This window comes from Trichechus manatus, unplaced genomic scaffold, assembly GCF_000243295.1.
Source record: "Trichechus manatus latirostris isolate Lorelei unplaced genomic scaffold, TriManLat1.0 scaffold00035, whole genome shotgun sequence".
NCBI classification, from domain to species: domain Eukaryota; kingdom Metazoa; phylum Chordata; class Mammalia; order Sirenia; family Trichechidae; genus Trichechus; species Trichechus manatus.
This window is the reverse complement of record NW_004443971.1, coordinates 15,250,183-15,270,728: the sequence shown is the minus strand read 5'-3', so window position 1 is coordinate 15,270,728 and position 20,546 is coordinate 15,250,183. Positions and strand designations below refer to the sequence as shown.

At 50.6% G+C, this 20,546-nt stretch overlaps 2 protein-coding genes across 2 annotated transcripts in view; both read right to left on the bottom strand.

Annotated features, from left to right (window-relative positions):
* CACNA1S (calcium voltage-gated channel subunit alpha1 S) overlaps positions 1–10,817 on the bottom strand; it is a 90,875-nt gene extending 80,058 nt beyond the window's left edge. The window contains exons 1-2 of the mRNA XM_004375359.1: positions 10,666–10,817; positions 8,487–8,592 (exon numbers count right to left, since the gene is read on the bottom strand). Coding sequence (XP_004375416.1) covers positions 8,487–8,592; positions 10,666–10,817 — 258 coding nt within the window. The remainder of the gene's footprint in view (positions 1–8,486; positions 8,593–10,665) is intronic.
* A 2,224-nt stretch (positions 10,818–13,041) lies between these two features.
* ASCL5 (achaete-scute family bHLH transcription factor 5) lies at positions 13,042–13,629 on the bottom strand. The gene has a single exon (XM_004375358.1). The coding sequence runs from the start codon at positions 13,627–13,629 to the stop codon at positions 13,042–13,044; it is 588 nt and encodes a 195-aa protein (XP_004375415.1).
* Positions 13,630–20,546: the final 6,917 nt, after the last annotated feature.

The window sequence follows — 20,546 nt, the reverse complement described above, 5'->3', positions numbered from 1 at the left end:
TGCCAGGCCCTGTTCTAGTCACATACATTTAATCCTTACAAAAACCCTATAAAGTAGGTACTCTTACCCCCATTTTACAAATCAGGAAACTGAGGCTACTAAATGGTAGACTCCAGATAGTTTGACTCCAGGCTCTGTGCTCCCAACGACCGTGCTGGGGTGGGAGAGAAAGAGGCCCGATGATAAGAAACAGCTTGCCTAGGACAGTGTGGATGAGTTTGCTAGATCCCATCCCAACTACCCCCGCAGCTGTCATTGCTGCCCCAAGCCTGGACTGTGAGTGTGACTTCAACTGTGGGCTTTGAGTGCTGGGGAGGGCGAGAAGGAAGAAATGAACACTTATGTTGAGCACCTCCTGTGTTCCAGGCTGGGCATGATGTCATCCCACTAATCATAGCCCTGGAACGGTAGATATTGTGGTTCCCTTTTTACAGATGGGGCATCTGAGGCTCAGAGAGTTTAGGAAGCTGCCAACGAAAACCTAGATTGAAACCAGGTTTGTTGGGCTTGAAAGCCCAGTGTTTCCCCACGGCGCCTCCTGAGGACTGCACAGCTTGGGGGAAGTGGCCAGGGCTTCTTCAAAGGCAAATTGTGGTGTCCACGGCCCCTTGTCCTAGTGTGAGGAGGCTAGTATTAGGGGTGGGGGATGCTAAGACCTTAGGAAGGGGAGCTAAGCCCCAGTGGTGGGGAGAAGGCAGGCTCATTTGGACAGACTCTTGCTGAGCACGTCAGTGCTCAGACCTCCCTGTGCCCTGCAGGCCCGCATCTCTTAAGGGCAAGGCCAGAGCTAGGTCCTTCTGAGACCCAGCCTCCTCAGATGGCAAAATGAGGTGGACGGCTGGCCACAGGAGTCAGCGGGCACATTCCGGACCCATAAAAGACAACTGCCCTGGAGCCAGAGGACTCTCAGCTGCAACCTGAACCCCAGGAATGTAACAGGGGCCTGGCAGTCTGCTGACCTGAAGCCCTGGGGGAGGGGGCGGCAGAGGAGGGGCCAGAGTGAGCAGCTCTCCTGATGAGCCCTGCCCCCGGCCCACCCGCAGGCCAGGTAGTCCCTTCATAGGTGTTAAGAAAAATCATCCGAAACTTGGAAATAAGGCAAAAGGAGGGTGCCATGTCCTTGTAATGACATGACATGTCGAAGCATTGTTTAACAGGCCTGGCCAAGGGTTATTTCATTATCTAGGTAGGGCAAGGTTTCTCAACCTCTCAGCACTACTGATATTTTGTGCTGGATAGTTCTTTGTTGTGGGGGGTTCTCCTATGCACTGCAGGATGTTTGGCAGCATCCTTGGCCTCCACCCACTAGATGCTAGTAGACATCCCTCTCCCCTCCAACTCCCTCCCCCTACAATTCCAGACATTGCCAGATGTCCCCTGGTGGGCAAAACTATTCCTCCTCCCCGCTCCCTTTGATCGAGGGGACACTTATCTAGGGGACAGTAGCTTTGTTTGACTTTCGACTTTTGGTCCTGTAGAGATGCAAATAACTTACGCCTGGTAGAAAAGATAACCCAGAGGGTGACAGTTCTATCTGCCCTGTAGGACATTAACCAGTCTGGTATCTAACCTGGCAGTCCTATTCAGCATTCTTTCTCCAGTCTCATGTAGCTTCTGTTCCTCTAACTCTCTTTGAGCCAGCTTTCCTCTCCTGCTTGCTCTCTTAATTAGTTGAATTAATGTTTGACATACGTTCCTTCTGTATTTTTATGAGTCATGTTTTTAACTTTTTGAAAATTATACTTTGACACAGGGTTGCTTTGAGACTGAAATGAGATAACGTCGCAAAAGCCATCAATTCCTAGTCCACGCCCAATAATTAGTAACTCTGATCATTGTTGTTGTTGCTTGGTCCCCTCAGGCTGGCCAAGCTGGAAGGGTGGTCCTCTCAAAGATCTCCTTTAATCTAATTAAATGGTATTTCCTAGGAGCAGGGCCCCTTCAGACCTCAGGGAGTGAGTGAGACTTCAAGAGGCAGAGCTGGCTTTGGAGAGCCTGGGGCCTTGGAGTGTCTGAGTTCTGGTCTTGGCTTCCAGCTGCCCTTGGACATCCCATTGCCCTTCCACTGGCCACAGTAGTGACTTGGTGTCCATTCCATCCTCCCTCTTCTCTGACGAATGGTTCTCCTTAGTTACCTGCCTCCCCCAGCCTCCACTCTCCTGGGAGAATTCTGGGTGGGGGCTGCATTAGGCATGGTTCTCAAAGTCTAACGCAGGCTTCTCTCTTGGGCAAATGGAGTCCTGCCTGGAGGTTGGGGCTGGATGTTCTGGGTGTCCGTTCTGGCATGGGTAGGCTGCAACTACACAATCAGGACAAAGCAGGATTATGGGAGAGAGGCTGGGAATCTGCCCTCCTGGGGGCCTCCTTCCTGTACCACTCCCCCGGGAAGCAGAGATGGCCATTCTGTCTCCTCTTCTGATGTCCAAAAAGTCTCACTTATATTATCAACAAGGAGCCCTGGTGGTGCAGTGGTTAAGAGCTACGGCTGCTAACCAAAAGGTTGACAGTTTGAATCTACCAGCTACTCCTTGGAAACCCTATGGGGCAGTTCTACCGTGTCCTATGGGGTCACTATGAGTCGGAATCAACTCAATGACAATGGGTTTGGTTTTTGATTTTAGATGATCAACAAAGTGTGCGGGCCTGCCCATATAGCCAACTATAGCGTGTGCAGTGATTTAGCCTCTCTGTGCCTCAGTTTACTTATCTGTAAAATGGGAAACATCATAGTACTTGCCTTATGAGGGCTATTGGAGACATTAAATGTGATAATGCACGTAAAGCATTAGAATAATGCCTTATACTGTGCAAACACTCAACAAATATTGGATGCCGTTGATGATGATGAAGGTATTATTATTTGCTGAAGGATGAGGAAGGAAGGCCAGGAAAGCCATTCAAATTAGTTCCAAGGAGAAAAGATGAGGGGATTGGGAGAAATCAGGGACAAATGGTGGGCAGGATGAAGAGGAATTTTTTTATCTGAAATAACTCTTTGGTCATAGCTATTGGTGGTTAGACTCTTTGAATCTAGAACAAACTGGGGAATCTCTGCAACCCGGGTCTCCATGGCTGGGGAGCCCACTCTGAGACACTGTGGTGCCTCCACAATGAAAGTTCCTTATGTTGATAGACGGTTGTTGTTAGCTGCCATGGAGTGGATTCCGACTCATGGTGGCCTCATATGTGTCACAGCAGAACTGTGCTCCATAGGGTTTTCAAGGCTGTGACCTTTTGGAAGCAGATTGCCAGGCTTGTCTTCAGAGACTCCTCTGGGTGGGTTTGAACCGCCAGCCTTTAGGCTGGTAGCCTTGCGCTTAACTGCGCCACACAGAGACTCCTTCGTTGACAGATAAGGTATTACAGCTCACAAGGTCTTGACTCTTCCAGTAACTGCTCTGAAGTATACAATGCCATCCCCACACTACAAACAAGAAAACGAGTCTCAAAAATATCGGCTTATAAGTCAAAAGACCTGGTGATCTACTTCTGAAAATCAGCCAATGAAAACCTTATGGAGCACATTTCTACTCTGATGCACATGGGGTCACCATGAGTCAGAATCGACTTCATGATGACAACTGGTGGTTTTGCTTTGTTTTGTTTTAATGCTAGGCACTATTCTCAGAACTTTGCATGTATTCATTTATCCTTCTTCACAAAAACCCCACCGGGTAAGTGCACTATCATCCCCATTTACAGATGAGGGAACTGAGAAAACAGAGAGGTTAAATAACTTGCCCAAGGTCACACAGCCCATGGATGGGCCTGGACTCAAAAACATACATTCCAGCTTCAGAATCCATTCTCTTAACAACGATGCCCTACTGCTTCTCCAATATGTTGGATTTCAGAGCCCTTTTGTCCTCCACCATGATGGACACGGCAGACCTCTATCTAGCCAGGGAGCAAGGGGACATCAGCATCCTGGATCCTCTCCTTGTCACTTTGCCACTGTGTGTCACTGGAACTTGTCCTTTCCGGACCTCAGTTTCCTCTTCTACTGGAGAAGTGGGGAATCAGGCAAGACCCCAGATTCCCCACTGACACAGGACAGGCAAAGCCATAGGAACACCCTAAGCTGTAAGACGTCCAGGGCTCCAAATCCATGACCTTCAGGCGACGGCAAGTAGGCCAAAGCTCCCTGAGGGGCATTCAGACCTCCCAGGAGGCCTGTTCCCACAGACAGGTGTCAGGACTCTCTCTCTCTCTCTCTGTCAAGGGTACTGACCACCCCACAAGTCTGCCCCGCACACGAGGCAACTGTGGGAAGCTTTTCCCTGGACCATCCCCCCACCCCAGCTAGTCAGCCATCGCCCAAAATTAAGACACCTCTGTGTATCTCTGTCGTGAAATGCGCAGAGCTGCAGATTCAATCACCCAGTAGACACAGGCCCGTGTCTAAAGGGGAACTCACTATATTCCTCCTCCCCAGCCCCAGGCTTGCTCCTCCTCCAGTGCTGCCATCTTGGTAAGTGATACCACCCTCCGCTCTGTCACCCTAATCTGAAACCTGAGTGTCATCCTGGCCTTTGTCTTCCCCTCCCCCGTGCCTCCATTCCCACATCAAGTCAGTCGGCAAGTCCCATTGATTCCACTTCCTAAACATCTCTCACTTCCCCATCTTTACAATCGCCAATGTCTTAGTTCCAGTCACCGTCCCCATTTCCAGCCTGGATGACTTCCGTGGACTTCTCACCACATCCCCTGCTTCCGGTCTCACCCCACCCACCCCCGTCCCTGCTCTTCATGGTGGCCTGAGAGAGTGTTCTAAAACTCAAACAATCTCTTTATCTCTTGCCTCCAGCCCTTTGCCCACATGGCTCCCTTAGCCTAGAACCCTCTTCCTGTCTGACCTTTCCAGCACTCTCCTTCACCACTTGCCTCCTCAACCACGGACGGCTACTTAACTTGTAGGGTCCTTTGTTCGAAATGTCCCTGGCTGGCACAGTTTATGCTCAGCTACTAAAGAAAGGTTGGTGGTTTGAATCTACTCAGCAGCCCCACAGAGGAAAGGCCTGGCGATCTGCTTGCATAAGTTCACAGCCATTGAAAACCCTATGAAACGCAGTTCTACTCTGACACACATGGAGTCACCACAAGTCGGTGTTGACAGACAGCAACAAGTATTCTTGTTCAGAAAGTAGGGAAAAAGTGCCATTGAAGGTACTAAAATATAAAGCTTTTTCTTTCCTTCCATGCTGTCTTTCTCATCCTGTCATGGTGTTTTTATTCCTATTTACTATTGTGCCCCTGGGGTCAGAGATCTGCTGAGTCACCCACCAAATGGGTATGGCACTCCCAGCCCATGGCTGGGGGCAGCCACCACCATGCCCTTTCCAGAGACGTGTCAAACTCAAACCTGACCTTCCTTGTACTGGCGCCTAGACCCTTGTCTGGCAGGCCAAGGCCCAGGGGACAAAGGATCAGCCTGGGAACCCAACCTGGGAGGCAGTGAAGTGGTGGGAGGCAGCAGAAGGCAGGACCAGCAGTGAGTCGAGAGGCATCAAGCCCTTGGAGCATGCTCCATTGTCCCATCGGACTTCACTTATCAAACATAAATTCAAAGATAAAATTATTAAGAATTCCAGTTCTATGAGCACAGAGCACTAAACCCCAAGTACGAGGCCTTTCTGAACACGGGACCCTCTGCAGTTACAGTGGTCACACGCCCTGGAAGCTGGCCCTGTTCTCATCCTTCAGGTTTTAGGGGGGTCTCCCTGACCCCAAGATGAGTCGAGGTCCTCCTGCAGCATGCCCCTGTAGTGCCCCCAAACCTCGTACTCTTCCTATTTCATTTTAATTACTTCTTTAATTGGCTTAGTTTAAATTGCTTGTTTAATTGATTTAATTAGTTAAGTTCTGTGAAAACAGGAAGAATATCTCTTTTGTTCACGATTATATCCCCAGTATGTAGCAGGCATATAAACCAAAAAAACCAAACTCATTGCCATAGAGTTGATTCTGACTCATAGTGACCCTATAGGACAGAGTAGAACTGCCCCATAGGGCTTCCAAGGCTGTAATCTTTACAGAAGCAGACTGCCACATGGTTCTCCAGCGGAGCAGCTTATGGATTCGAATCACCGACCTTTCAGTTAGCAGCTGAGCGCTTAAACCACAGGCATATTATAGGCACTAAATAAATATTTGTTAAATAATGAGAAAATTAATGAAGAGTTGGTCCTTAACCCTCCCTTTCTAAAAATCTGGGTTATTTTGGTTGATTGGAAAGTCCCCAACCTTTCCCAGATACCTACAAAGCAGCCCACAGGGTAAGAGAGAGATAACTGCCTAGTAATCCCCCTTCCTCCTGCTCTAACTTGGCTCATTTCCCTCTTGCTGGGTTTGAGAAGGCCCTGCTTCTAGCTAGGGATGTGACCTGGAGTATTGCCTATGCTCTTTGAGCTTCACAATAAAGGGATCAGATTAGGGTCCGTCACTGACCTTGAATCTCCCGTCCAGCTCTGACATTCCAGGCACCATTTGCTGCTTTGGAAAGGTTTGCAGAAAGGTCTCTTCCTCTCCTAGAGAACTCATAATCCCATCTCTGTGAGCTCTAGACCTTACCCACGGATTTGCAGCTCCAACTCACATACTGAGGGAAAACATACAGGACCATCTGAAACTTCTAGAGCTGCCATTTTGTTTCAAGATGGAAGACGACATAGCTAAGGTGAAACTCAATATCCTCCAGGAAGGCAGAGTTGCTTTCAAAAGTACTCAATTTCTTAAGGAATTCAAAGCGAACCAAGGCTCAAAAGAATGAAATCTTAAAGAAAGGGATGGACACAGAGCCCCCTCCCTTAATCAAGCAATCAATTAATTAATTTACTTAAACAAACAAAAAAAAATCCATTGCCATCAAGTCAATTTTGACTCACAGCGAGCCTACAGACCCTATAGGACAGAACAGAATTGCCTCATAGGGTTTCCAAGGAGTGGCTAGTGGATTCCAACTGCCGATCTTTGGGTTAGCAGCCAAGCTCTTAACAATGCACCACCAGGGCTCCAATTAATTAACTTAATAGTAATTAATTAATTAAGCCCTCCTTAAATAATTATATCGGGGACATAGAGAACTAAGCCAGCCTTCTAGAAGGCCCAGGCCTCCACAAAATACCTCCCCTGCTGCCGTAGGTTGCATAGGCCCTGCCCACACTTAAGCTCATTCTCTTCCACACTCAGAGCAAGCACACATTTAGAATCCCAGCTTCACACCCACTCAACATAGATTCCCATGGAAACCAGCATAAAGGCGAGGCAGAGATACATGTCTTCCTTTTCAGCCCTGGATACACGTAATAGGCCTCCTTCCTCCCCACCCCTGGAGTCTAAGTGCAGGAAAAAGTCCCCTTGGTGGATCCATTGTCCTGTCGCCTAGGGGCCTGGGCATAAAGGCCTGAGTCCACTGTTTCTAAGAGAGCTTCCTCCAAGGATTTCATGTTGTCACCACCTGGGCAGCAGGGCCGGTGCAAGGCCCTGCTACAAGGCTTAGATGTGGGTGACCTTGGGCAAGGTACCTCCACGCTCAGTGCCTCAGTTTCCTTGTCTTTTAAATAAAGTCAATAACGTTGCCTACCTTGCAGATCAAATAATATAATAATGTGAAATATTTCGCACAGAGTTTGGCATCTAACAAGCACTTAATAAATGTTCATCAGTTTCATTATTAAATAGCTATGGGGAAAGGAAGTCCCTTAATCTCTTTAGGCCTCAGTTTACAGGGTGAGGTGATTCTCGAAAATCCCCTGCAGTTCTGGCATTTTCTGGCTCTGTGTAAACGTTATTGGGGAAAGAATGAGGAGAAAAGGGTACAGTGAAACCTGTGAGAGCTGGAACTCGATGGGACCGCCTGGTTTTTCCAGGTCTCACAAGTTCTCCACCTTTGACAAGGTGCAGTCTTACCACATTTCTGTTGCTCATTTTAGTGGAAAATATCTGAGTTTTCCTTCTCTGAGAGGTTTCCACCTTACAGAGGTTCCGGCTTTCACAGGTTTTATAGCACAGAACTCTAAAACATGTCCTCTCTTCCGAGTCCCAGCTCAAACTCTTCCATGAAGGCAAACTCAATGGAAGCAATTTTCTTCTGGATTACACCCAGGGGAGGGAAATTAGCATTCAGACTCTGTCACTCACTGGCTGACCTTACTAAGCCTCAGCTTCCTCATCCGTAAACTGGGACTACTTTAGGAGGTTGCTGTGAGGATTCAATGAGATTACTCTTGTAAGGAGTTTAGCACAGTGCCTGGGGCCCAGTGAGTACTTTCTCAGGGCTGGCTGATAACACTATAGGGTCCAGAGAAGTTTACCTGGACTTGAGAAGCCGTTGAGCCAGGCCTGCAGGGATTGGGAGAGCAGGGTGCACATCCTCAGGTGGCCAGAGCATCAGCATCATCCACCAGAACAGAGTCCACCAAGGGAGCCAGCCTCCCCCAGCTGGGGCTGCAGGCCAGCAGGAAGGGGGAAGGGAGGACGTCTCTTACCAGGCCCAGGTTCAGAGAGTTGTTGTCATCTTCAGGCATGGGCAGGTACACGGCCAGGGCCACACAGTTGGCAAAGATGGTGAGCAAGATGATCGTCTCGAAGGGTCTGGTGCCAGGGTTAAGGAGAGATTTTGAGTGACCCGTGGGGTTTGGAGGGTTCAAGGGAAGAGAGTGCTGAGAGTCAGCCTGGACTATGACTTAATGCCAGGTGATGGGCCGGCTGCTCCTTTTCCACTCTCCTGCAGGGTACAGAAAGGGCCAGGGAAACTGCTGGCCTCTCCCACCCTAAGGAACAGGTAACTTCCACTTAGATTCTTTGGGACTACAAAGACCTGGTAGCTGGCTGAGGGGTACTCAGATTTAAGGGGTGTGGGTTGTCTGAATATTGCTCCATCCTGTTCTCCCCACCCCCTGCCCAAGGAGCCATGACTTTCTGAGATTCTGGCCAGGCAACCTTTCAGGGGCTCAGCCAGGGAAATGGCAAGGGAAGCTGGTGGACCGATGCAGGTTAGGGCTAAGTACCCAAAGAGCGGGACCGGGAAGGAAGACCGGGAGATGAAACCTGGATTTCCAGAGCCTGAGGAAGGAATCAGTAACTGATTAAATCAGCATACCACAGAGCTGTGCACTCATGCTAGTTATACATGGCGTCCACCTACTCACACCCACCCACACATCCGCCCCCTCCCAGACACACCCATCCCTCCACAGCCATTTTCCAGAGGGCACCCACCACCCACACCTGTTCCTTTCCTGATTTGCTGGTGAGCAGTATGGGCCAACCATAGAGTGGCAAGAAGGAAAGGGAGACAAAGCATAAGTTGTTTGTGTGTGGTTGGGTTGGGGGCATACTATGCAGATGAGCTTGATTGAAAAATCCCATTTCCTTCCCAGCAACCTCCAGTGTTTGAGAAGAGAGGAGGGCTGCAGGGGCAGGGGCCTGCAAGAGGAGAAGACACAGAGGGGCAGAGAATAGGGGAAAGTGGGAAGTCACCAGGTAAACCTGCTCTCAGGAGCCTGGGTGGCACAAATGTTTTGTGATTGGCTGCTAAGTGAAAGGTTTGTGGTTAAAGCCCACCCAGCGGCTCCTGGGGAGAGAAGGTCTGGTGATCTGCTTCCTTAAAGATTACAGTCTAGAAAACCCCATGGAGCAGCTCTAGTCTGTAACATATGGGGTTGTCATGAGTCAGGGGCCAACCCAACAGCAGCTAAACAACAACAAAGCCTGCTGCTCTGACAGAAGACCGGCAAGGAGGAAGAGGCAGTGGGAGGATTCGATGCAGGGTAGCTGAGGGCAGCTGTGGGGAGCAGGGCTCGTGTGGACCCCAAACTAGTTTAACTTGGTCCCAGGTTTTTCTTATCCTCCAGTCACCCCTTATTCGCCTTTCTTCCAGAGAACAGCTGGTGGGAGCCCAGTCTTCTCGAACCCTTCAGAAATATTTCAAATATTCCCGACCCTCTCTCTCAGAGCTCATTTGGCACGGGCCTCCCTCCTCCGTGGAGCTCCTTCTTCCCTTCCCCGAATAACCCAGATATTTTCATCATTCTTCCTCGCAGAGCTAATACAAACATAGAAAGGGATTTGAAGTCCCTGTCCCCAGGGTGGTTCAGTCTGAGTTAAAATAACCAGACTTGCTTGGCCTGGGTCTTGGAGCCATTCACAGCAGCCCTTCTTCAAGCCCATTTCTCCTCCAACTCCATCCCCAGCCGGGTCCAAGTCTGGATTTTCCCCCAGTGGAACCCTTCGCTCAACTCTAACTTCTCTTTACGTTCACCCTGTCTCCCATCAAGGGGGAAGATTTTCCTACAGTGGCCACCCCTTCTCTCCCCCTCCTCCCATTCTACGTCAAAATAAGACTGTTGCTTCAATTTGGGTACACTTGGGAACAACCCCATGAAACATCCCAGGCCCCTTCCCGAGATGCTCAAGAGGCATCTCAGCTTGTCACTCAGGCCTTGGGTCGCCCATTCTTGCCCCAAGAAGCCCACCAATTCCTTTTCCTTCTCTCCCGCTCAGTTGACGGCTTCCTTCTCAAGACTCCTTGTGACTCTCTGGCCATTCCCCCATCTCCAAGTCCCCAGTCTCCCTGGCCCCCAAAGTTTGTGCTCTGTGACTCCCTTGTCTCCCCCTCCCATATGATACACACTCTCCCGGCAACCCCAGGGCCCTGAAGGATACTTCCATTCCACAATGCTGATGCAGGCCTTCCTCAGGGGGTTCTGGAGGGTCAGGCAGAACAAGGTGCGGGGCGGCCTTGGCAGAATCTCAGGAACGGGCTTCTTGGGCTGTTTCTTCTTCAGGCCCTCATCCTGGGGTGAGGAGGGCTCCATGGCTTCCCTGGCTACCTTGCTTTCTCCCGCTCCCCAACCCCACCGCCTGCTCTTCCCTGCGTCACCAATGCCCCCGCCTTGGGGACTGGGCTGGCTGAGCCTGCCCAGCCGAGCCTGCCCTGCTGAGCTAGCCAGGGGCGGGGGCGGGTGGATTACTCTCCTTACTCCCAGCGAGTAAAATTAGCCTGCACTCAGCTCCCTGTTGCCCAGCCTGAGCGCCCGAGGCCAGGCAGCTGTCATTCCTTCCCAGCCTAGCCAGTGACATCCCAATCTGTTCCCCGAGGAGGTTGGGGTGGGGGTGGGGGAGGGCGGAAGGAACTTACACGCAGGCCTGGGACGGGGCAGTGCAAAACAGGATGGAAGGTTCCAGAGTTGGGGCAATAGAGAGTTCAGGAAGAGGGGTAGCCTATGACATGGAGCCTCAAACCTCCGATTGCCTTCCCCATGCCAAGATTCAGCTTCCCGCTTCTCAGCCCCACAACACTATCCAGAGAAGGCGCTGGGGGGCCTAGCTCAGCACAATCCTACAGCACGACCTACCCACCTCATTACCTGCACAGATCAGGTGGGACTCCTCCCTACACTTACCCCACTCCCAGGTGCACCCTATGTCCTGGAAACAGTTAACCTCTCCCCTTTGGGGTGTAAACTCCCTGGACAACCTTGAGTGTGCACACCTCTAGCACAGCACCTGCCACTTGCACAGACTCTGCATCTTTCTCTCCACCCAGCTGTGCGAGGGTGTGTGCTTTACCTCCGGGACTCTCGCCCCTCTTTCGCATGTACTTAACAACCAAAAAAAAAAAAACAAAAAAAAAACCTGTTGCCATGGAGTCTATTCTGACTCATGGCGACCTCATGCGTTACAGAGCACAGCTAACTGCTCTACAGGGTTTGGATTACAGCCGTGAAAACCCTATGGAGCATTTCTACTCTAACACTTGGGGTCTCCATGAGTCAGAATGCACTCCATGGCAACAGGTTTGAATCTTTATGGAAGCACATCTCCCGGTCTTTCTTCCACAGCACTGCTGGGTATGTTTGGAAATACCAACCTTTAGGTTAGCAGCTGATCACAAACCGCTCGTGCTTAAACTCTCTGTAAATGTTAGTTGAAGGCGTGCGCTAACAGACACCTCCATTCGCCCTTATAACAAGTGCACCAGGCGGGAGTGGGAAAGGGGCCCCGGAGTGGGAGGGAGTAGAGGAGTAGACAATGATAGGAATCACAAACCTCAACAATCCTTTTATTCAGTTCCTTGAGGCAAACACAGCACCAATGCACCTATATGGTACCTGCCCACCCAGACGCTTATAGTCCGAGAGTAAAAACACAGGCTTCACTCAACCTGGAAAAAGCTACAAGGTCACACTGGGGAGCGCGGGGTGCGAGGGAGCCCCCCCATCAAAGAAGCTAGACAGCGCCACCTGGTGGCGCGCGCGCGCGTGCACATGCACGCACACGCACACACACACGCGCGCGCGCACACACACGCACACACACACACACACGCGCGCACACACACACACACACACACACACACACACACACACACACACACCCCGCCTCTCCCAAGTCTGTTCTGTTAGGTCTGGGCTGAGTTCAAGCAGCAACCTAGCCTCTAGCGCCTCCATTTAGGTTCCCTTCCCGAAACCCAAGAAAGCTTTCAACCAGGACGAGTATTTGAGGCCATCTAGTGGAGAGCTGGGGCATAGCGCATCCGAACCAAAGCTCGGCCCGCAATCGGCACGGCTCGCCTCCTAGGAACTCGCAGACAGGGCTGCGCCCGGGGCTGTGGAAGATGGAATAGGGCCACCAAGGCAGGCCGGGTGTACACAATCTGGGGCTGGACTCCGACTTTCCCACGCGCCGAGCTGAGGCAGAGCAGGAGCTAGACCAGGGATGGCCAGTTCGGCGATGCCTTCCTGAAGCCTGGAGAGGTCGCAGCACGCACCCGTTGCTTTCCCTAGTCGCTCCCCATCACTACACCCACGAGGCTCCTCCGGTGTCTATCATGCCCCTCGTACCCCGGCCCTGCACCTCCGACCCAAGCTGGGAAGGATGAGGCCGGTGGTGGCAGGATGTGGCAGAATGGGAGCGCCCCGGACCGCCAAGTGTCAGGGGCTTGCGCCGGACCCCGGGGTTACCCAGCAGACCCAGGCTTCGCCTGGGTGTGGGTTGGGGCCTGCGGATTCCCCAGGCCTGGGGTGGCCACTGGGCCGATTAGTGGCTGGATTCCTCCGACTCGAAGAAAGGTGAGGAGGAGAAGCAGGAGGATTCAGACGACTCGGGCACCAGGGAGGGGGGCACCCGGGACTCGCCGTCGCTGGAGCAGTCCGGCCGGGGTCCTGCGGGTGGCGCGGGGGCGGGCCCGGCGCCGTCCGGGGTCGCGCTCAGCAGGTCCTGCAGGTACTTGATGTAGCGGATGGCGGCGCGCAGCGTCTCCACCTTGCTGAGCCGCTTCTCGGCCAGGGCGCCGGGGAGGTGGCCCCGGAGGCGCGCGTAGCCCTCATTGACACACTTCACGCGCTGCCGCTCGCGCTCGTTGCGCTTCTGGATGAAGGCTGGCTCGAAAGGGTAGTCGTAGACCCCGAAAGCGCCGGGGAAGGGCACGCAGGGGAACACCCCCGCGTAGGCGTCGTAGTACGATGGCTCGGCATGGCCCGGGTACAGCAGGAAGGGCACATTGCCCAGGGGCTCGGCAGAGGGCAGGGGCCCTTGCCGGGAAGGGGGCACGATGCCCAGCTGCATGCAGCTGGGGGGCGCCATGGGCCTCCGGTCCACCAGGGCTCGACAGAAGTTATTGTTCATGGTGCCGCGTGGAGCTGGACCCAGAGTGAGACCCTGACCGAATCTCCCCTGCTTGGGGTCTGCCTGTGCACGGTCCTGACTGCGGGGGGCGAGTCACATTGCCAGCAGCGGCTCTGGAGTGGCAGGACTGGCTAGGGTCTCTTTTCGCCCTTTGGGGTGGCTTCCAGGGTCTCCCTAACGCGAGCCATGGCTTCGGACACGTGTGAGCCCTTGAGGAGGACCAGCAGGCACCGTCTCAAACCCAGTTTGTGATTCTGCAGCACCCGGGGCCCTGCCCTCCTCCGCGGCACCCATGGACAGGGCCACAGGCCTGTGCACCCTGCTTCCTAGAGCCCAGCATGGGCACCTCCCGCCGGAGCTAACCCTGAGGCCCCATACTGCCCCGTTCCCGCCCTCCAGCGCCTTGTCCTTTTGGACTTCGGGATCCCCAGGCTGTTCAGGGGGCCGGGAACAGATGACAGCTCTCAGGAGTGCGCCAGCTCAGCAGAGGGGTCTCCGGAGGGACAAAATTTCTAAACAGAAGAGCAAAAGTAACGATTAGGAAAGGCGTTATATTAGGGGCTCCTTTGTGTCACCCCGCCCCTCAGATGGGATTATAAGTATCATGAGGGGACACTGTGGTTACTGAAGAGAATATACGGAGATGGGGGTTCAAATCCTGTGTTCATCTCTTAAGGGTTGGATTACCTTTCTGAATAGTGGCTTTCGTAAATGAAGCGGTTAAAACAACCCTCACAGGAGATTAATAAAATATGAGGATTAAATGGGAAATAAATATATTAAAAATCACGTACTACAGGGCCTGGCTTATGAAAAATACTCAGTAATGTCATTTCCTTTGAGCCCACTGCTGTCCAGTGGATTCCAACTCATAGCAACCCTATCAAGTCTCATCACTGATGCCTTCCAGGGCCTGAAGTCTACAGGGGCTCAAAGACTGCTTACTGAATTAGCAGTAGAGACCCTAGCTGCAGCCACAAGTCAATGGATGGGTCTAACGCTGTACGGAAGGAAATGCATCTTTGATTCCAAGAAACTCAGGTGTTTCTCCTTCATGGCACTTAACAGAAGTGTCTCTTCTTGCACCACTGTGTGCCCAGAGCCCAGCCCAGCCTCTGGGCTGTAATAAAACCCAAAACCAGTTGCCAATTCCAACTCACAGTGACCCCATGTGTGTCAGAGTAGAACTGTGCTCTGTAAGGTTTTCCATGACTCTGTTCTTTCAGAGGTAGATTGCCAGGCCTTTCTTCTGAGGTGCCTCTGTGTGGACTTGAACCGCCAACCTGTCAGTTAGTAGTTGAGCGCTTAACGGTTCGTGCCACCCAGGGGCTCCTGGCATGTAAAAACCAAATCAAACCAAACCTGTTGCCATCGAGTCAATTCTGATTCATAGCGACCCTATAGGGCAGAGTAGAACTGCCCCACGGGGCTTCCAAGGAGCTACTGGTGGATTCAAACTGCAGAACTTTTAGTTAGCAGCCAAACTGTTAACTACTGGGCCACCAGGGATCCTGGCATGTAATAGGTGCTCCATAAATACCGACTAACACAGAGAGGAGTAGGCAGAAAGCTGGGCTTGAGAGGGTGAGAGTAAACTACACAGAGTCCTTCTCAGGATTTAGGAAGCTGTTGCTTTAGAAATAATTGGCCTGTGTTGAGTTTAAATGCCAACATGTGGCTATCAGATTGAATTTAGGTGTCATTTCCTCTAGGAAACCTCTCTGATCCCACTCTCTGCTCTTGTGTGTGCCTTCAGACCAAACCTGTAAACCTCTGAGTCGATTCTGACTCATGGTGACCCTATGGGACAGAGTAGAACTGCCCTATGGGGTTTCCAAGGCTATAATCTTTATGGAAGCAGACTGCCACATCTTTCTTCTGCGGAGCGGCTAGTGGGTTCAAACCGTCACCGACTTTCTGATTAGCAGCCAAGCAGTTAACCAATATGCCACCAGCGCTCTTTTGCCTGCAGACAATGTCCTGTAAATGCCATCCTGGCGCTCATTCCACTGCTCTATTATCTGTCATCCTCCTCATCAGCCTGTATTTCATATATCCCACATGGAGAGCAACGGGGCTGCAAGAGGTTGTGGACACTGCATAAGGCATCTCCAGGAGACAGGAAGGGGCCAGCTCTGTTCCCTACAGGGGATGGTCGGTAACAAACTCAGATTCCAGAGAGTGTCTTCTTCCACACTTTCTTATCGCTGTCCTTTTCATGGGCTCCCAGTCTGTTCTCAGCTAGCTTTGCCCTCCACGCTGAATGAAAACCAGGAACAATCAACAGTGGTTCTAAGCATCACAGAAACTTACATCTGCTCTTGGAAGCAGAAACAAATATGGGGCTGGGCATCAGAACAAATTCTCATATCCCTCCTCTGCTCAACAGCCTTCAGGGGCTCCCAATTGCTTTCAAGGGAAGGTTCTAGTGAATCTTCTTTCCCAGACAGACCCTCAGCTCCATCAGGACCTCCATCTTTGCTAAAGATCTCCTCCTGACCTCACACCTGGGCTTACACTGACTCTGGTCTCAGGGGCCCTGTCTACACCTCTCTGCTTTCCCCAATCCTGCCATCCTTTGAGGGAGTGCTCAGAGCCCCGTCCTCTTCACTCCTGCCCACACTGATCGCCTGGGTGTTCCAGCTCTCAGCATGAGCTTTCAAGGTTGCACATTCTGGGCCATCAGCCAGATCGTAAGCAACCAGAAGGCAGGGAATAAGGCTTCTGTGTCTTAGGCAGTGAGCATTAGTACCTTGCCTCATGCTAGGAACATAATGGACTCTTAAAATGATTTCCTAGCAGTGCTGTATTTTTTTTGGTAAAAAATAGGATCTAGACTGTACTCTTCCATGCGATTCCTGTCTATTCATATTTGACTTACTTAAATTGAATTGGTCAGAAGTTTATTTACATCCAATGACATTTTAAATAGATCAATTACTATCAGTTAATGTTGATTCAATATTCATAATTTACTTATTTTCCTCACACACTATATTTTTTCATAAAACGGTTCAGAAAATTGATTCAAACAGCCTGACCACGAGCTCTTGAGCCTGTCTTCTCTTTATTCTAGGAAAAAACAGATAACCTGTTAGGGAGCATCATTGAGAACACACTTGTCTGTGAATTAGATTCTTCTGTCACTGAAATCCTACCCCACACCAGAGGCTGCGGGACAGTGTGGTAGATTATCATTCAGTCACACTATGGTCATTCATTCAGTATTTGCTGAGGGCCTTCTATGGGCCAGAGACTGTTCTAGGCACTGGGATAGAGAAGTGAATGAAACATTGTAAGCAAATAATAATGATAATAATAATAATCAACAACAACAACAAAAACCCGTTGCCGTCAAGTCAATTGCGACTCATAGCGACCCTACAGGACAAAGTAGAACTGCCCCATGGGGTTTCCAAAGGAGCAGCTGATGGATTCAAACTGCAGACCTTTTGGTTAGCGGCCGAGCTCTTAGCCACTGCAACGTAGCTATGATTTATTATTTATGATGCGCCAGGCACTGTGCTAAGTAAGTGCTTTATGTCAGTCATCTCATTTAATTCTCATGCCAGTCTTATGAGGTAGGTGTTAATATCATCTAGTTGTACAGGTGAGATACAGGAGAGAAAACTGAGATGCATAAAGGTTAAGTCCCTTGCTCAAGGTACCACAGTTAATAATATCCTGAACTAATAAATACTGATCAACCATGCCCAGCTTCCTCCCTCTTCCATCAGCATTTCTCCTAGAGGCCTCATGTTTGAACCAAAGGATCCAAGGGGTTTGCACTGATTAAGTATTTGCTTAAATTAAGATTCTATTGGAGGTAATGTTCCACTGCAGATTGAAATTATGGGGCTGTCATTACGATCCTGCCCTGACTAGAGAGAGGTAATGCTGGCATCTTAGTTATCTAGTGCTGCTGTAACAGAAATACCACAGTGGATAGCTTTAACAAACAGAAATTTATTCTCTCACAGTTTAGGAGGCTAGATGTGCAAATTCAGGGTGCCAGCTCAAGGGGCTTTCTCTCTCTGTCAGCTCTGGGGGAAGGTCCTTGTCACCAATCTTCCCCTGGTCTAAGAGTTTCTCAGCTTCTCACTTCGGTCTCTTCTTTGTTGGTGGCCTGAGGTCCCCCTCCTCTCTGCTTGATTCTCCCTTTTATAGCTCAAAAGAGATTGACTCAAGATAACATAATCATGTAGATTGAGTCGTGCCTCATTAACATAACTGCCTCTAATCCTGCCTCATTAACATCGTAGAGGTTAGGATTTACAACACATAGGATAACCTCCTCAGATCACAAAATGGTGGACAATCACACAATACTGGGAAGCATGGCCTAGCCAAGTTGAGGCACATATTTGGGGGTCACAATTCAATCTGTAACAGCTGATCACTTTGGTTGGCCTGGGGAAGGTAACACCCCACCCCCCACACCCCTGAGGATGTTTTGAGGAGGGTCGTCATGTAGCTGTGTTGTTGGGAAGCAGAGAATTGGGATGTAATTTAAGTTTGAAGCCTAAACAGAAAAAGTGCCAGATCCCTGGGGGTGCGGATCCCAGGCATGGCAAGGGGAGGGTGTTGGGGGGTTGCTACGGCAGAAGTCCCAGCCAATTCTGACTTGGTACTCTTGAGGCTGCTTGGATGACTGCAAGAGTAAGCACAGGAACTGTGTCCCTGGAAGCCCGACGAGAGCTGATATTAGAAAACCCTGAGCAGTGTGGTTGCCTTCACGCAAAGATCCCCGGAGGCCTGGGCAGGATCTGATCAGCAGCGGAGAACCCCAATCTGCTACTCTGTTCACTGGTCTGGGCAGCACCAGATGTCCACAGCGCCACCGTGTGGCGGCGAGAAGCAATGGCAGAAGCAGATGATGGGTAAAAATCCAAGTCCTGATCCCATGAGTGTGGAAGTTGTAACTCCCTGTTATAACTCTCCTTGAGGATTGCAGGAGTCCCCAAGTCTTTTGAGAAGTTCTAGGTAAAGGAGATCCCCAATGAAGAGCGACTGAGTTTTCCTTTACTGTCTCCTAATTTTCTCCCTGCGTTTGTGTAAACTTAAACTTTCATTTTATATCAGTCTATCTACTATCTGCCTGCCTGCCTGCCTACCTGCCTACCTACCTATGTATCTATCTATCTCTATCTACATATACAAAATATGTACAATTAAATATTTTGTTACTTGTTTTGGGCAAAAAAATTGCATATTGTATCAGTATTAGACAACAGACTAGGTAAAAGTGTGGTCCTGAAATATTGTACAGGAGCCCCCCACCAAATTAGACCCAATGATAGCTATTAAGAGAATCTAGTTGAATTAACAAAAGAATTGCCTTAACTAGCCACAGAATATCAACTGCAGGCAATACTTCCCACCTTTTTAAGGGACCAGGAGCGCTCCGTGCCCCCTGGCATGCCCCATTCATCACCAGCTCTGCTCCCCTCTTGTTTACTTGGCCCAGCCTGGGGAACGGCCCCGTGAAATCCCGGGCTGTGGGAGAGAACAGAGCAGATGTGCGTGGTGGGACCTACCTGATGTGCTTCTTCTGCGAAGCTTTTTTCATGATGCCAGCTACACCAAGCCTCCTCTTTTACGTCCACAGTATGTCATGTCCACAGTCATGCCCTGTACAGGTAGCTTATTAAGAGCTGACTATTGTCAAGATGGAGCCCTGGTGGTGCAGTGGTTAACAGCTTGGCTGCTAACCAAAAGGTTGGCAGTCTGAATCCACCAGCTGCTCCTTGGAAACCCTATGAGACAGTTCTACTCTGTCCTGTAGGGTCGGTATGAGTCGTTATTGACTCGACGGCAACAGGTTTGGTTTGGATCATCACGATGTGCAAAGAATTTTATAATCCTCAAATCCACCTTGCAACAGAGACGGTAAGTAAGTTGCCAGTGGGAGCCTCCTGGGCCTCCTTCACCACGGCTTACCGCTTTTAATTGTGTGACAAGTAGTGTTTACTCCGATAACATGAAAAACCAGTTGCTTTTGAGTTGATCCCAACTCATAGTGACCCTGTGTGTGTGTCAGAGTAAGGTTCTCAATGGCTGACTTTTCAGAAGTAGATCGCCAGGCCTTTCTTCCGAGGTGCCTCTGGATGCAGTTGAACCTCCAACCTTTCAGTTAGCGAAGCGCGTTAACCATTTGCACCACGCAGGGATTCCCCAGCAACATTAGCCCCTTGTTATCACCCACAGCAAGGCTTTAACTGCTAACATCGCCCTAGCCTGGCACATTATTATACGCTCGTTGATTTTTCATAAGCAGCCTCTGCTGCCCCTGCCCCTGTCCTGGCCCTCTCCCAGGAGCCCACTGTTCACCCAACCCCACTTCCCTACTTTTCCCAGCATTTTCGTCACCAGCAGGAGGCTTGGGAGCCTTCTCCCCGGAGCTCTTCCTGATACTGCCTCCAAGCCAGGGTGTAAACTGTGTGAGTGCAAGGACTCCTGTGTCATCCTTCATCTTTGAGACACACAGTAAGCACTCAGTAAATGTTTGTGGACTGACACTGGCAGGGAACCCTGGGGAGGACTGAACCATTGCTCCTCGAGCAAAGGCAATTGGGAACTTGGAAGAATCCGGACCAATGAAAGAGTGACAAAATAATTCTACCTTTCTAGCTTTTCCCACTGCCTTCACTGGGTTGCAGAGTCAGAGATGGGGGTCTGAGGTCGGAATCTGGCTCAACGGGTCACTTCCAGTGGGGAAACTTTGGCTCTGGGGGAAGCTTAAGGAAAGTGCGTCTATGCTTCTGTGCGTGTCCTACCAGTCAGAAAAATGTCTCACAGGGTGTCATGGATTGAATTATGTCCCCCCAAAAATGTGTGTATCAGTTTGGCTGGGCCATGATTCCTGGTACTGTGTGATTTTCCTGTATGTTGTAAACCTGCCTCTATGATGTTAATGA

What these genes read in the sequence shown, in the direction of transcription:
- ASCL5 (XM_004375358.1), bottom strand. Translation starts at nt 13,629, where the DNA reads ATGAACAATAACTTCTGTCGAGCCCTGGTGGACCGGAGGCCCATGGCG.